The sequence below is a fragment of the Musca autumnalis genome, unplaced genomic scaffold, assembly GCF_047663935.1.
Source record: "Musca autumnalis isolate F117 unplaced genomic scaffold, ASM4766393v1 scaffold_3, whole genome shotgun sequence".
Taxonomy (NCBI): domain Eukaryota; kingdom Metazoa; phylum Arthropoda; class Insecta; order Diptera; family Muscidae; genus Musca; species Musca autumnalis.
The window spans coordinates 175,342,379-175,360,253 of NW_027411866.1; the positions used below are offsets into that span (position 1 = coordinate 175,342,379).

Consider the following 17,875-nt stretch of genomic DNA (forward strand, 5'->3'; position numbering starts at 1 on the left):
ACAAAGTGTTAGAAGAACAAAATTTTGGACTGAATTGGTTGATCCGTTCGAGAGTTATGGTGCGCTTCAGCCAGAGGGACGGTCAGTCAGAGCTCATCGACTGATGAAAGATACCAAGCAACGGCCTTGACTGGCTTTAACATGCCACTCTTTCATCTCAAATGAGCACTGACCTCCCAGTGGTGCCACCTGGGGAGCTGCCTTTAACATCGTTAAAGGTAGTGAGCTAACATGTTCTGAGTGTTCACCCATAAGAACATTAAAAACTTGGGTTTGGTGTTGGACACGTATCCCACCATTCCCAAAAAATCGAACTATGAAAAAACAAAAAAGGAAAAAACAAACACCACTTAAGACCACGACCTCAGCAACCGTTTTAAATACCATGATCTGAGAAAAATGAGGCATATAGGGCTAATCTACAATCAGTAGCAACGCGTAGCCCACGAGCGAGGTATCGGGAGAAAAGGAGACAGGAGAAACGTCTTTTCTTCAGGAAAAAGAGAAATAGAAAAGCGGAAGTGTGAAAAAATCGAAATGTAAAGGAGCCAGAATGAAGTCCGAAATTCTACCAAAGATAAGAACATCAATCTGATGTCTTGTGCTCACGATGTGGAAAGAACATTATTCCAAACTATTAGACGACGTAAATACAAAAGATCTAATCCAAGAAGATGGCATTGAATATATACCGCCCGATCAAGATGAGCTACAGACAGCAATAAATCGACTGAAGAATAATCAGACAGCAGGAGCCGATGGCTTACCAGCCGAGCTATTTAAAAGCGGAGGCGACACGCTGACAAGGTGTATGCATCAGCTAGCTAGCACCATCTGGCAGGAAGAACGCGTATCCGACGATTGGAACCTGTGCTTCCTGTGTCCCGTTAACAAGAAAGGAGATAAAACTGTGTGCTGTAACTATGGGGACATATGTCTGCTCCTTCTTGTCAATAAAATAGTGTCAGGTATATTGTGCGGGAGACTAACGCATATGATAAATGAAACCTTTTTTATTATAAGGGACATGAAACGAATATTGTTTTTTATTGTTTTAAATTTAATTTTATTAAAATTAATTTTGGTACGAATTTCAAAATAGGTATTTATTTGTGAATAAGCAGAGTAAATTTAGCTGAAAATTAAAATTTAAATATGAGAGAACTTGACATTAGCTCGAGAAGTTGTGACAATCGGGAACCTAAGGAGAATAAATCAGAGTAGTCATTGGACTGTTGTAAACGTTAGAATTAAATCCAAAATATGCCAGGGATTTTCAAAAAGGATAAAACAACGTATTACTATATTTGTAACAATTATTTCACTTAATGTTAACATTTTTTGTGTAAAACAACAGAAAATCAATATAAAGATTCGAGTTCAAATTGGTTCGATTTACAACCAAACTCCTGTTTTTGTACACAATTTCTGTTGGATTAAAAACAAAAATTAATCAATTTTTTTTTTTTTGAAAAAAAGTTTGGTATTACTTCGAACGAATTTGAATTCGAATCTTCTTAGTGAAATAGGCTATTAGTTTAATTTTTCTTTAAATGAAAATAAAGGTTTCATTTAATCTGGAAAAAGTTTCATTTCAAATGGAAAGAGTTTCATTTCAGTTGGAATAGGTTTCATTTCCGTTGGAAAAGGTTGAACTTCTGTCGGAATATGTTTCATTTCCCCTGTAAAAGTTTTCATTAAATTTGGAAAAGGTTTCATTTAATCTGCGGCAAATCCTGAATAAGAACCAAGAGATGCGGATCGACATCTACCATTTTTTTTTTCGATTATAAGGCAGCCTTCGACTGCCCCCTACGTTCCAAACTATTTCCGAATTTGGTATCTCCGCAAAGCTATTTCAGTCTTGTATGATTAACTGATACCCGATCCTCAGTTAAAATAGAAAGGAACCTCTCCGAAGAGTTTAGTACCAAAAAAGATTTTCGTGTGACTTATTCAACATTATGCTGGAAAAGGTTATACGATACGCAGATTTTAAAGAAATTCCACAATATACCTTGACCACATGTAACTTGCTTATGACAACGACATTGACATCACGGGTCGATCGGTAAAAAAGTAACTGATACTTTTAAGAAGGTTGAAGGAGAATTTGATAAAGTCTGGTAGTAAACGGCGACAAGGCCAAGCTCATGATATCGACGCGAAATTCATCCATAGAACTCGGACCAACTGTAGAAATTGGTTTATGTAATTTTGAGGTAGTTAAAGACTTCGTCTACCTCGGACCGCCATAAACACAACAAACAACATCAGTTGTGAAATAAGAAGAAGAATAGTACTGGCTAACATACATATGGATGCTACTTTGGCCTAACAAAGCCACCTCTCGTTAAACAAAAATAAAAACTTAACAAAACACTGATACTACCCATGCTAATGTATGGTTCCGAAGCCTGTGTACTTGCGCAAGCAGATAATTCAGTGTTTGGTGTGTTTGAGAGAAAAAATGATTCGAAAGATCTACGGGCCACGAGCTGTATCGACTATACAACGACATTAGTATAGTTAAAAGTATCGAGATACAATGATTGCGTTTGGCTAGACCATGTCATAAAAATTAGTTACGTTTAACCCGCTAAAGAGACGTATAACTGGAAGACCATGGATTCGATTGGGGAAACAAGTGGAAGACGAGATCGAAAAGCGTGTTATTCTAAGTTGGAAAAGGAAATAGAGAGGAATGGAATTCTTTTCTTAGTTCGGCTTATAGGACACATTTTCTGTAGAGGGCTAACTACGTAAGTATATCCTCGTTAGCCAAAAGCCATATCGGTTCACACACATCGGAAACCCTCCACAGAATTTAAATTGTTTACGCTAAAATCGCCTTGAATGAACTATTGCTATAACTTCGGCATTTGACTATCTACACCAAACTAATATCTATAATTTTACAGTGTTTTCGGTGTGGACTATCTCAACTAGAACCAGATACATTCGTATATGTAGATAATATTTTACTTTTTGACGCAGACGTTTTCTCTGATTTCGTTCCCTAAATATTACCGGACCATCACCATTATGCACAGGCCTAATGATCCGATCAAAACTGAGATATACAGACGGAAGGATGAACATAGCCAGATCGTCTCAGATCGAGGCATACGCGGACCCGGATCAGCTAGTTATGCCCTCCTCCATAATATGGAGGGTATATTTAAATTTGTCATTCCGTTTGTAACATATCGAAATATTTGTCGGATACTCTATAAAGCATATACATTCTTGATCAGCATAAAATTCAAAGTCGAAATACCCATGTCCGTCTGTCTCTCTTTTGAAATCATGATACAGGTCGCAATTTTTAGGATAGAGCTTTATAATTTTGTATAGAAGTTTCTATTACTCCTAGGATGTTTGGTATTGAAAATGGGCTATATCGGTCCACGTCTACGTCTACGTATAGCTATATTTCTATATTTTCATATGGCCTTCACAGAACGGTACCTCCCTATTTTAGGTATTTTCAAGAATTTAGCCTCAATATCCCACTGAAATGGCGGATATATTGTGTGTTTAGTCTTCGTTGATGGTATACAACTTGCCACCAACAATTTGTGGGTATAGGTCTTCTATAGCTCTTATAGAGCCGCACTTAGGATGGGTAGAAAACTTCGACACAGAAAATGGGCAGTATACGAGTAATGTGATAATCATCAGTTAAAACATTTTTCTCGTACAATGATTTAGACGTGACGTAAGTGAAGAGCTTAGTAGTTACTAATTGCTCTTATTTACTTCAATAGCAGGGCTTGAACCCACGTCCTTGAAAACCACATGGAAAACAAGTAAGAACGGCATAAAGTTCGGCCATGCCGAACTTGTTATACCCTCCACCACGAACTGTATTGAAGTGAATTTCAAAAATTCCGAAAATTGGGAGATATCGTCCTATGGGGGCTATATAAGGGCGTTGACCTATACCGACAAATGTCAGTTGGAAAGTTGTATACCCTTAACGAAGACTAACTACCATATTTCAGTTATTTCAGTGGGATATTGAGGTCACAACCTTCAAAATACCGAAAATCTGGAGGTACCGTTCTTTGGGGGCTATATGAAGACGCGGACCTATACCAAAAAATTTCAGGTGGAAACTTGTATACCCCAAATGAAGACCAAATACCAAATTTCAGCCATTTCGGTGGATTAAGGTGGCCACGACCTTCAAAATACCGTAATTCAGGAGGAACCTTTAATGGGGGCTATATGAGGGCGTGGACCTATTGCTACAAATTGCTGGGAGAACGTTTTGTACCTCCAACGACGACTAAATACCAAATTTCAGCCATTTCGGTGTGATAATGAGGCTAAAACCTTCAAATTACCGAAAATCGGGAGGTATCGTCCTATGGGGGCTATATTAAAACGTGGACCTATCTAAACATTTTATGGTAGAAATATTTCTTAGCCTCTGGAAACACAAAATGCAATGTTACTACCGATTCTGTGGTCAAATGGGACTAATACATTCAAAATATCGTAAAGTGACGCGTACTATATACGGGGTGTTATATGGGGGCTATACCAAAACGGGGACCTATATAAATAGGCTTTGGCAGAAATATTTTTTAGCCTCTGAAAACACATAATACCAAATTACAACCGATTCGGTGGTCAAATGGGACAAATATCTTAAAAATTCCTTAAAACGACGACGCGTCACGCGTCACTTTGTATGGGGGCTATACGAAAACGTGGACCTACATGGCCCGTTGTCAATACCAAATGTCCTACGTACATATAATAGATTTAACCAAAATGTCATCCACCTACTCCGGAAGCTAGAGTGATTTTCACAGACGGACAGACAGACAGACGGACGGACATGGCTATATCGATGTAGAATTGCACGCTGATCAAGAATATATAGTTTGTGGGGACTACAATGATTATTTCGAGTAGTTACAAACGGAATGACAAACTTAATATATCCCCCATCCTATGGTGGAGGGTATACAAATAAATATTTCTTTCATTTGTTTTTCTATATAAAAATAGGTAAAAAAACTTTTTAAGTTAAACGGTTTTATGTTAAACATACATTGCAATGTTTAAGATAAATGTACTAAAAATCAAAAAATAATAAAATAGATACAGTCGTGGGAATTATAAACATATGCATAGACTAGACTAAAATAAAACCGGGGGCACGTCAATTGTCGTTCGTTCGTTGATCAAAATGTTCGTTTTGTAATGTTACACTATAATAATTCAGTTGTTCAACCGACAGCGATGGACGTGTGATAAGTAGGGATAGAATGTGCAAACAAACTAGCAAGCTCGATTATAAGCGAGTTTTAGGGTTTCATAGTGGTGAGCGAGTAGTACTTTGTCGATTAAAGACAAACTAAGAGCAGTAAAACGATTCCTCGCCAGCCAGCAATGTGAATGTCCAACGATAAACTAGTTGAAACATCTCTTTTATTTACATGGAGTGTATAACTATTGGAATTTCCATGAGCAAGAAAATAGTAAGTAATTTCCTCACCGTCTGCGGGCCAAATGCCTAACGACGAATTAAACGATTCTTCTATTGACAATTGACGTGCCCCACGGTTTTATTTTAGTCTAGTCTATGCATATGTTTATAATTCCCACAACTGTATCTATTTTATTATTTTTTCGTTTTTAGTACATTTATCTTAAACATTGCAATAATGTATGTTTAACATAAAACCGTTTCACTTAAAAAGTTTTTTTTTACCTATTTTTATTTTCTAGTTTTTAGTTTTTATTTGGCATTCTGTTTAATTCATTTAGTGCTTCATTATTGCAAGGTTTCTTGCTCGTTAGTTTATTGCAGTCCAACTCCTCTATATGTAGTCCCTGCAAAGATCTTACTCTACTAAGAGCCACGTAGGCTTGACCTTCTTCAAACAGTTTCGCACCTATGTGTACGACTGCGTGATCCACAGTGCTGCCCTGCATTTTATGTATTGTAGAAGCCCATGATAGTATTAAAGGCAACATTCTTCTTTCAGCCGTCCCGTAATTGGCTTTCGGGTGTATAAAATGTACTGTATAGTGCACTGTATTCTTCTTGTCAAGCCCTTTTATTTGATACCCATATTGGTGGGATTGAAAAAAATTGTTATCAACCATTTGGTAGCGGCGGCCATCTTAGATTTCAATTTTGCTCTATAATCATATTCATGCATTCAATTTTGCATAGTAAATTGTATTCTAAGACCTTTCATTTAATACCCATGTTGATGGGATTGATAAAACCTAAGTTATCCGCCATTTTGTAGATACCACCATCTTGGATTTTAATTTTATATAGTACATTGTATTCTACTGGTTGAGCACTTTCATTTGATACCCATATTGATGGGATTGATAAAACCTACGTTATCCGCCATTTTGTAGCGGCCGCCATCTTGGATTTCAATATTTTATAGTATATTGTATTCTGCTTCTTGAGCCGTTTCATTTGATACCCATATTGATGGGATTGATAAAACCTACGTTATCCGCCATTTTGTAGCGGCCGCCATCTTGGATTTCAATTTTTTATAGTATATTGTATTCTGCTTGTTGATCCCTTTCATTTGATACCCATATTTATGGGATTAATAAAACATAAATTATCCGCCATTTTGTAGCGGCGGCCATCTTGAATTTATAATGATAATGAATAAACATAATTGTATTGTCACCAAAATCCAAAGTGTATACAAAATTTCAGATTAATCGGTTGACAGGAAGAGGGTGAAATTTGAATTACTAAATTAGACCCAAGAATAAATAAAACAAACGGGGTGAGCTAAATAAAACCATTTAAAAATAAACGTGTGAGTTTTTAAGCAAATTATTAAGAGTAGCATTTTTATTTTTTCTACAAAACACTCGATAAAATTGAACTAAAATAGGAAACTAAATAGGTTGGTTGATGTCGTGGTTTCCACCTTTTCGATTTTCGTTGTACTTTCCTCCTTCTCTTTATCCACATTTAGTATTTCGACATCATTCTCTTTATTGAATGGCACATTTTCTTCCAAGTTTTCAGTTTCACCATTTGTTTCCTCCGCTTCTTTCATATTCATATTGTTATCCTGTTTTTCTTCAACTTCATTCATTACTCTATAATCATATTCATTATGATACGTTTCATCATAGTTTACATCTTCCATATCTTCTTTGTCATCGTACTCAATGGGGTCTTCAATATCGCCTATTTCGGGTATCTGGGGTATTTTGTCATCGTAATTTTTGGGTTCATCAATGGGGTCCAGTATTGAAGTTGTTATTGTAGTTGTAGACGGTGTAGTAAGATGGCGTTGTCATTGGAGTTGTAGTGGTAGTTGTAGATGGTGTTGTCATTGGAGTAGGTGTAGTAGTTGTGGATGTCGTTGTCATGGGAGTGGTGCTGGTAGTTGTCATTGGCGTTGTGGTTGTAGTCATTGTGGAAGATATCGTTGTCATGTGAGTGGTGCTTGTAGTTGTCATTGGTGTAGTGGTTGTGGGCATTGTGGTAGATGTCGTTGTCATGGGAGTGGTGCTGTTAGTTTTAGTAGACGGGTTTGGGTTATAAAAAGGTCCTTGCTGCCAATATTTCTTACCTATCAAAGTAAAATATTTTCATTAACGTACTTTTCTTAGGTGATCCCATTAAACCACTAAAATCATTATCAAAAATTAAAAAATTTATATATGTATGTATAAAATACTATATCGCTCATTTACTTTTTTGGATTTAATAATTTATATTTTTCTGCACATTCTACTTTATATTGTATCAAAATACGATGTCGATATCTTGGAAACGCTTAATGTGTTATGGCTCTTTCTTAAAGAGACCTCAAACCATGCAGAACCTTGTTCTGAAATGTTAGCATTGATATTTACTTGGCTCTATGGCAAATATGGGGTACGCTATATATTATTATTTTTGTCACAATATTTTTTAGTTGGAAAGTCAAAATTCAGTAACCAACTTAAGGTATGTTTTCTGTAGACTCGATTTTTTATTTATGACCCTCTTTGAGTAAACGAGCGATATGTGTAATTGTTTTCAGCAATCTCCAACCAATACCTTTCGATACCTTACGGTCATGTATCGTCAGCCATCATTTATTAGCACTCAACTTGCAATATGTTACTTTTTCGATTATGATCCCAGTGGTTTTTGGGCACAACTCAATATGGAAACACTCTTCTTTCTACTTACATTCTTCCAATTCACGATGAAAATCACAAAATATATATTTATCCAACTCTTCATCGGTCATTCGATGCCAAATGGCGGGTGGCTTACGGCGTGTTTCAAATATGTCCACATATTCATCGACATAATAATCCGGTTCTTCAGATGGTCTACGGCGTATATAGCGGCGATATACTATTGGTGAATTCCGATTTCGATTTACTTCGGCTTCAGTTACAGGAAATGCATTCACATTGATGAAAGTAAAAGTATTTAAATATACTATCACCAAACTAATTGATAATATAAACGGTGTTGCGTTCATTACGATCAGATCACGGTGTACAAGAGGAATGATTTCATATTTAGAAATGCAAATAATAAGTTTTTTTTTATTTATAAAATAAAACAACATTGACGGATTATCATCATCACATTTAAATTTGCTGATAAAGTAAATTAAGTTCATGATCTTCATCTTTCTTCAAATAGATAATTTAGATAATAGTCTATGGTAAAAAATATAGCATACTTTAGGGGATGAAGAAAGAATAATTCGATCTTTCCGTAGGAATAACAAGGTGTAGCATAAAATTTGTAGATCGTTATCTATTACACAAACCAAGTGGACATGTAGTTTGAATCAGGGATGCCCACTGTTCCGAAGTAAAAATCGCTAGAGCCACATACGCACCATACGTCTGTAGCGATTTTTACCTTAAAACTGTTGACATTCCTGTTAAAACAGTGGTTTTTGTACGTCAAAAATCACCACAAGTAGCGGGAAAACCACCAACTTGACACCCCTGAGTTTGATGTTTTGGTGAATCGCCCGCCCACCAGTTCAACACTAGTTCATAGCAGATGTGACATTAGGGTGATGACTTTTCGAATTTTATTCTCAAAAATTATTTCCTGTGCACGAGCGATTGAACTTTTGCCTATTAACGACAAAAACAATGTTTATTCCATTTAAACTATTAAAATTATTATTAATTATTGAAAACTCCACGCAGAAACCACTTTGAGATTTTATATCGATGAAAATCTTTTGTTTTAATTTAAAACAAGCAAGAGAAGGCTATAGTCGGACAGGGCCGGACATGTAATACCCTACAACACTTCCTCTGGGCAATATTTTGCAAAAAAAAAAAAAAAACTTTATGTAATTGCGACACATTATGTGTTATTTTCCTTATTATATAAATCTTCTCTTGTTGTTGGCGTTTTTTATTGTTGGACTGCAGAATTTTACATCTTTGTGTTTATTTCAGCTTTAGTCCATATTTTGTTGTATTCAAGTATTTGAATAACAACAAAATGTTTTACAGTGGATATGAAATTGATTAGTTGCGGGCGGAGGGTAGGGAATACTATAGTTTCAGTTGTCACCAAACAACTTCATCAGTTCCCTTTTCCGCCGACTCTGTATCGATAAACAGGTCAATAAGCCCATCCAGCAAATTAAACAAAATGAGAAATTTGCTATATGGCCCCGCTTATTGAAGCAACACTCCTATGTTCGTATTCTTTGCAAAGCAAAGACGACATAAAAACAGTGGTGGATATAAAATTCTTTAGTTCGACTCAAATTGTAGGGTAATCAGTTTTAGGCGGAAAAGGGAACTGATGAAGTTGTTTGGTGACAACTGAAACTATAGTATTCCCTACCCTCCGCCCGCAACTAATCAATTTCATATCCACTGTAAAACATTTTGTTGTTATTCAAATACTTGAATACAACAAAATATGGACTAAAGCTGAAATAAACACAAAGATGTAAAATTCTGCAGTCCAACAATAAAAAACGCCAACAACAATAATAGGCATCAGCACGGCCTTGTTGATCAATGCGTAATGCAAAAACAACAACTTTCTCGTTGTTTTACCCCCGCTTATTGAAGCAACACTCCTATGTTCGTATTCTTTGCAAAGCAAAGACGACATAAAAACAGTGGTGGATATAAAATTCTTTAGTTCGACTCAAATTGTAGGGTAATCAGTTTTAGGGCCATATAGCAAATTTCTCATTTTGTTTAATTTGCTGGATGGGCTTATTGACCTGTTTATCGATACAGAGTCGGCGGAAAAGGGAACTGATGAAGTTGTTTGGTGACAACTGAAACTATAGTATTCCCTACCCTCCGCCCGCAACTAATCAATTTCATATCCATTGTAAAACATTTTGTTGTTATTCAAATACTTGAATCTTCTCTTCAAAAAATTAAAATTTGTATTAGGAAAATAAAAAATTACACTGTGTGTCATTTTTTCAGTCATGATTTATTAGAAGACCAAAAATAAGAAGACACGTGTACCGGCGTTTTTCCCTATCACTTCCACTTTCGCGGTTGTGGGCCCACGAAGGCCTGAGGCATTGATGTCAAAAGGGATCATATTGTGGGGCTCATATCTTCTAAATCGTTGAGAATTTTTGTTTACCCGTGGAAGCAAAGTTGTAGCTCTCGTCTTAGAGAATAATAATTGTGAACACATTAAATCTATTCAACATCATCTTCAAGGTCAAAATCGTGAAGATCAAATTACCCTTATAATTTTTTCTCGGATTTTAGGCTACAGATATCAAACCGATCAGAATTGAAACAAACAACCACCTACAAAAATGTACCTTAGGTCTCAATAAACAACTTTCTAGAACATACGAACTCTGTAGAAAAGGTTCCTAATGGCCGAATCAGCAATACCATTGCGATTTGTATCCTCTTTTATTAGTTTTTGCTCCATAGATACTAAACCGTTGAAAATTCAAGAAAAGAATTAACCAAATTAATGCAGCAAAAATATTAGTTAACAACTTTTTGGAACATACGAACTGTCTATGAATGCTCCTTAATGGTGAAAATAGCGAAAAACTTTTGAAAATATTCGATTTTTGTATTTTTTTCTCAGATTCTGGTCCCTAGATACCAAACCGTCCAATATTTAAGGATACAGTTAACTACAAAAATGTACCAAAGATTACAATGAACAACTTTTTAGAACAAAAGAAGTTTCTAGGAATGAGTGTTTAAGCTAAAATTCAGAAACAATTGAATTATTTTCAACGTTTTCCTCTGCTCAGGTCTGGAAATAACAAACTGTTCAAAATTCGAATCTTCTTAGTGAAATAGGCCACTAGTTTCATTTTTCTTTAAATAAAAAATAAAGGTTTCATTTGATTTGGAAAAAGTTTCATTACAAATGGAAAAGGTTTCATTTCTGTTGGAAAAAAGGTTTCTCTTCTGACGGAAAAGGTTGCATTTCCCCTGTAAAAGGTTTCTCTTCTGACGGAAAAGGTTTCATTTCCCCTGTAAAAGGTTTCTCTTCTGACGAAAAAAGGTTTCATTTCCCCTGTAAAAGTTTTCATTTAATTTGGAAAAAGTTTCATTTAACCTCGAAATGATATATTTTCCCTGCGATAAATCCTGAACAAGATTTTGTCGATTATAAGGCAGCCTTCGACTGCCCCCCTACGTTCCAAACTATGTCTGAATTTAGTATCTCCGCAAAGCTCTTTCAGTTTTGTAAGATTAACTGATACCCGATCCTCAGTTAACATGGAAAAGAACCTCTCCGAAGAGTTTAGTACCAAAAACGATTTTTGTGTGACTTATTCAACATTATGCTGGAAAAGGTTATACCATACGCAGATTTTAAAGAAATGCTACAATATACACCATTAACCACATGTACCTTGCTTATGATAATGACTTTGACTTTGAAGGTTGAAGGAGAATCTGCTAAAGTGGGTCTGGTAGTAAACAGCGACAAGACCAAGCTGATGGTATCGACGCGACATGCATCCATAAAACTCAGACCAACTGGAAAAGTTGGTTCACATAATTTTGAGGTTGTTAAAGACTTCATCTACCTCGGCACCACCATAAACACAACAAACAACATCAGTTATGAAATAAGAAGAAGAATAGTACTGGCCTAACAAAGCCACCTCTCGTTAAACAAAAATAACAACTTTACAAAACACTGAGACTACCCGTATGGTTCCTAAGCCTGGGTACTTGCGCAAGCAGATAATTCAGTGTTTGATATGTTTGAGAGAAAAAATGATTCAAAAGATCTACTGGCCACGAGCTTATCGACTATACAACGATATCAGTATAGTTAAACGTATCGAGATACATCAATTGCCGTTGGCTAGGCTATGCCATAAGAATGAGTTCTGTTTAACCCGCTAAAGAGGCGTATAACTGGAAGGTCATGGATTCGATTGGGGAAACAAGTGGAAGACGAGATCGAAAAGCGTAGTATTCCAAAAGGAATGGAAATCTTTCCTTAGTTCGGCTTATAGGACACATTTTATGTAGAGCGCTAAGTAATTAAGTATATCCTCGTTAGCCTAAAGCCATATCGGTTCACACACATCGATAAATCCCCAACAGATTTTAAATTCTGCATTTGACTATCTACACCAACCTAATACATATCTATAAATTTACAGTGTTTTCGGTGTGGACTATCTCAACTAGAACCAGAGACATTCGTATATGTATTTAATATTTTACTTTTTGGCGCAGACGTTTTTTCCGATTTCGATCCCTAAATATTACCCGACCATCACCACTATGCATAGGCCTAATGATCCGATCAAAACTGAGATATACAGGCGGAAGGATAAACATAGCCAGATCGTCTCAGATCGAGACATACTATAATTACGCGGATCCGGATCAGCTAGTTATGCCCTCCACCAAAATTTGTCATTCCGTTTGTAACACATCGAAATACCCATGCCCGCCTGTCTCTCTTTTGAAATCAAGATACAGGTCGCAATATTTAGGATAGAGCTTTTGTATAGAAGTTTCTATTACCCCTAGGATGTTTGGTATTGAAAATGGGCTTTATCGGTACACGTCTACTTATAGTTCCCATAGAACGATACTTCCCAAAATGGCTGAAATTTGGAATTTAGTCTTCGTTGGGGGTACAAAACTTTCCACCTGTCGGTAGAGGTCCACGTCTTTATATAGCCCCCATAGAACAGTACCTCTCGATTTCCGGTATTGTGGCCTCAATACCCCACCGAAGGGGCTGAAATTTGGTATTTAGTCTTAGTCGCCGGTATAAAACTATAATCCAGTAATTTTTTGGTATAGGTTTAGATTTTCATATAGCCTTCATAGAACGGGAAATAGAAATAGGGAGGCTATTTTAGGTATTTTTAAGATTTTAGCCTCTATATCCCACCGAAATGGCTGAGATTTGTTATTTAATCCTCGTTGGGGGTATATAACTTTCCACCTGAAATTTGTCTGAATAGGACCACGTCTTCATATAGCCCCTATAGAACGATACCTCCCGACTTCCAGTATTTTGAAGGTTGTGGCCTCAATATCCCAACGAAATGGCTGAAATTTTGTGTATAGTCTTCGTTGATGATATACAACTTGCCACCAACAAATTGTGGTCTTCTATAGTTCTTATAGAGCCGCACTTACGATGGGTAGAAAACCTCGACACAGAAAATGTGCAGTATAAAGTGATAATCATCAGTTAAAATATTTTTCTCCTACAATGAATTAGACGTGACGTAAGTGAAGAGCTTAGTAGTTACTAATTGCTCATATTTACTTCAACACCGGGGTTTGAACCCACATCCTTGAAAAAAAAACATGGAAAACAAGTAAGAATGGCGTTAAGTTCAGCCAGGCCTAACTTGTTATACCCACCACTACGAGTTGTATTGAAGTTAAATGGAATAATTAATTTCCTTTCGTTTATGAAGAAGACTAAATACCAAATTTCAGGAAGTTCGCTAAAACAAGGTGGCTAACCTTGAAAATACCGAATTTCGGGAGGTATCATTCCATGAGGGCTATATCAAAACGTCGATCTATACATATATTTAGAGGAAAGTTTTTAGACTCAAAGAAGACTAAATACCAAATTTCCGATATTTCGGTAAAACTTTAAAAATACCGAAAATCAAGAGGTACGCTTCTATGGGGGATATAGGAACCAGTGGACCTATACTGATCTTTTGGAAATATTTTATTTCCGCTTGGAAGACTAAATAACAAATTTCAGACTTTCGGTGGGATATTGACGTCACAACCTTCAGAATTACGAAAATCGAAACCCGTTTTGTGAGGACTATATCGAAACGTGGACCTATACCAACGAATTTTATTCATAAAGGCTTTTACCTCCAACAAAGACTAAATACCAAATTTCAGCCATTTCGGTGGGTTCCTGTGGCCACAACCTTCAAAAATACCGAAAATCGGGAGGTACCGTTCTATGGGGGATATATGAAGGCGTGGATCTATACCGACATAATTCTGGGGAACAGTTCTGTCCCCCCATCGAAGAATAAGTACCAAATTTCAGCCTTTTCGGTGTGATAATGAGGCTAAAACCTTTAAAATGCTGGAAAAACGTGGACCGATATAGCCCATTTGCAATAGCAAACATCCTAGGTGTAATGAAGACCAAATAACAAATTTCAACCGTTTCGTTGAAATATTGAGACCACAACGTTCAAAATACCGAAAATCGGAAGGTACCGTTCTATGGGGGCTATATGAAGGCGTGGACCTGTTTCTGGGGGGAACGTTTTATACTCCCGAAGAAGAATAAATTCCAAATTTCAGCCATTTCTGAGGAATAGTGAGGCCACAACCTTCAAAACACCGAAAATCGGGAGGTACGTTCTATGGGGGCTATACGAAGGCGTGGACCTACAACAACAAATTTTATATGGAACGTTTAATACCCCAAGGTGAAGACCAAGTACCAAATTTCAGCCATTACGGTAGATTATTGTGGCCACAACCATTAAAATATCGAAAATCGGGAGGTACCGTTCTATGGGGGCTAAATGAAGGCGTGGACCTATACCGAAATATTTCTGCGGAAAAGTTTTGTCCCCCATCGAAGACTAAGTACTAAATTTCAGCCGTTTCGGTGTGATAATAAGGCTAAAACCTTCAAAATATCGAAAATCGGGTGGTACCGTGGTATCAAAACGTGGACCGATATAGCCCATTTGCAATTCCAAACATCCTAGTAGTAATATAAACTTCGATACCAAATTACAAAGCTCTATCTTAAAAATTGTGAGCTGTATCTTGATTTCAACGGACCGACAGACGGACATGGTTATATCGACTTGAAATTTTACCCTGATCAAGAATATATATACACACTTTATAAGATATCCGATGAATATTTCGGAATGACAAATTTAATTATACCCTCTATATTATGATGGAGGGTATAAAAAGGAGAAGAAAAGTTCGATGACATCGAAGCCGCTCCACATCCGATATGTTTGATGAGTAGGGTTATGACTTTTTTACAACCTCATATTTACAATTTTTTGAGACAGTTTTTTTTTCATTTCATACTATTTTTTCAAAGAAAAAAATTTTCAAAGTGGTTTGTGCGGAACCTTTTTTATAAGAAAATGGAATGAGTGTTATTTTAGTCATTAGTAGGCAAAACTTCATTCATTCTCAATACAGGAAATCATTTTTGAGAAAAAATTTTAAAAAGTCATAGCCCTATTGATGAGCCTCTACCAAAGGCGAAACATGCCACATAGTGGTGGTTGTGTGCGTTCGAGTCTCCGGTTTTCCTTTCCTTCCTTCACTTGCACAAATCATCGGTCATTAAGCTCGTTTCCACGTGAAAATAATTAAAAAAATAAATATTTCATTTGTTTTTCTGTAAAAAAACATGTGAGTTTTTAAGCAAATTATTAAGAGTAGCATTTTTATTTTTTCTACAAAACACTCGATAAAATTGAACTAAAATAGGAAACTAAATAGGTTGGTTGATGTCGTGGTTTCCACCTTTTCGATTTTCGTTGTACTTTCCTCCTTCTCTTTATCCACATTTAGTATTTCGACATCATTCTCTTTATTGAATGGCACATTTTCTTCCAAGTTTTCAGTTTCACCATTTGTTTCCTCCGCTTCTTTCATATTCATATTGTTATCCTGTTTTTCTTCAACTTCATTCATTACTCTATAATCATATTCATTATGATACGTTTCATCATAGTTTACATCTTCCATATCTTCTTTGTCATCGTACTCAATGGGGTCTTCAATATCGCCTATTTCGGGTATCTGGGGTATTTTGTCATCGTAATTTTTGGGTTCATCAATGGGGTCCAGTATTGAAGTTGTTATTGTAGTTGTAGACGGTGTAGTAGATGGCGTTGTCATTGGAGTTGTAGTGGTAGTTGTAGATGGTGTTGTCATTGGAGTAGGTGTAGTAGTTGTGGATGTCGTTGTCATGGGAGTGGTGCTGGTTGTTGTCATTGGCGTTGTGGTTGTAGCCATTGTGGTAGATGTCGTTGTCATGGGAGTGGTGCTTGTAGTTGTCATTGGTGTAGTGGTTGTGGGCATTGTGGTAGATGTCGTTGTCATGGGAGTGGTGCTGGTAGTTTTAGTAGACGGGTTTGGGTTATAAAAAGGTCCTTGCTGCCAATATTTCTTACCTATCAAAGTAAAATATTTTCATTAACGTACTTTTCTTAGGTGATCCCATTAAACCACTAAAATCATTATCAAAAATTAAAAAATTTATATATGTATGTATAAAATACTATATCGCTCATTTACTTTTTTGGATTTAATAATTTATATTTTTCTGCACATTCTACTTTATATTGTATCAAAATACGATGTCGATATCTTGGAAACGCTTAATGTGTTATGGCTCTTTCTTAAAGAGACCTCAAACCATGCAGAACCTTGTTCTGAAATGTTAGCATTGATATTTACTTGGCTCTATGGCAAATATGGGGTACGCTATATATTATTATTTTTGTCACAATATTTTTTAGTTGGAAAGTCAAAATTCAGTAACCAACTTAAGGTATGTTTTCTGTAGACTCGATTTTTTATTTATGACCCTCTTTGAGTAAACGAGCGATATGTGTAATTGTTTTCAGCAATCTCCAACCAATACCTTTCGATACCTTACGGTCATGTATCGTCAGCCATAATTTATTAGCACTCAACTTGCAATATGTTACTTTTTCGATTATGATCCCAGTGGTTTTTGGGCACAACTCAATATGGAAACACTCTTCTTTCTACTTACATTCTTCCAATTCACGATGAAAATCACAAAATATATATTTATCCAACTCTTCATCGGTCATTCGATGCCAAATGGCGGGTGGCTTACGGCGTGTTTCAAATATTTCCACATATTCATCGACATAATAATCCGGTTCTTCAGATGGTCTACGGCGTATATAGCGGCGATATACTATTGGTGAATTCCGATTTCGATTTACTTCGGCTTCAGTTACAGGAAATGCATTCACATTGATGAAAGTAAAAGTATTTAAATATACTATCACCAAACTAATTGATAATATAAACGGTGTTGCGTTCATTACGATCAGATCACGGTGTACAAGAGGAATGATTTCATATTTAGAAATGCAAATAATAAGTTTTTTTTATTTATAAAATAAAACAACATTGACGGATTATCATCATCACATTTAAATTTGCTGATAAAGTAAATTAAGTTCATGATCTTCATCTTTCTTCAAATAGATAATTTAGATAATAGTCTATGGTAAAAAATATAGCATACTTTAGGGGATGAAGAAAGAATAATTCGATCTTTCCGTAGGAATAACAAGGTGTAGCATAAAATTTGTAGATCGTTATCTATTACACAAACCAAGTGGACATGTAGTTTGAATCAGGGATG

General features: G+C 36.1%; 2 protein-coding genes across 2 annotated transcripts; both read right to left on the reverse strand.

The window, feature by feature from the left end:
• Window positions 1-6,822: 6,822 nt before the first annotated feature.
• On the reverse strand, window positions 6,823-8,525 carry LOC141396662 (uncharacterized). Its single transcript, XM_073972290.1, has 2 exons — window positions 8,198-8,525; window positions 6,823-7,589 (listed from the first exon to the last, which is right to left on the reverse strand). The coding sequence occupies exons 1-2, from the start codon at window positions 8,496-8,498 to the stop codon at window positions 7,249-7,251; spliced, it is 642 nt and encodes a 213-aa protein (XP_073828391.1). The 5' UTR covers window positions 8,499-8,525; the 3' UTR covers window positions 6,823-7,248.
• A 7,353-nt stretch (window positions 8,526-15,878) lies between these two features.
• On the reverse strand, window positions 15,879-17,573 carry LOC141398522 (uncharacterized). Its single transcript, XM_073975848.1, has 2 exons — window positions 17,249-17,573; window positions 15,879-16,640 (listed from the first exon to the last, which is right to left on the reverse strand). The coding sequence occupies exons 1-2, from the start codon at window positions 17,547-17,549 to the stop codon at window positions 15,943-15,945; spliced, it is 999 nt and encodes a 332-aa protein (XP_073831949.1). The 5' UTR covers window positions 17,550-17,573; the 3' UTR covers window positions 15,879-15,942.
• Window positions 17,574-17,875: the final 302 nt, after the last annotated feature.

Excerpts from the sequence above, each read along its gene's own strand:
- LOC141398522 (XM_073975848.1), bottom strand. The coding sequence starts at position 17,549 with ATGAACGCAACACCGTTTATATTATCAATTAGTTTGGTGATAGTATAT. Across the intron at positions 16,641-17,248 it reads TCATCGTGAATTGGAAGAAT|GTAAGAAATATTGGCAGCAA; the intron begins GTAAGTAGAAAG and ends TTACTTTGATAG.
- LOC141396662 (XM_073972290.1), bottom strand. The coding sequence starts at position 8,498 with ATGAACGCAACACCGTTTATATTATCAATTAGTTTGGTGATAGTATAT. Across the intron at positions 7,590-8,197 it reads TCATCGTGAATTGGAAGAAT|GTAAGAAATATTGGCAGCAA; the intron begins GTAAGTAGAAAG and ends TTACTTTGATAG.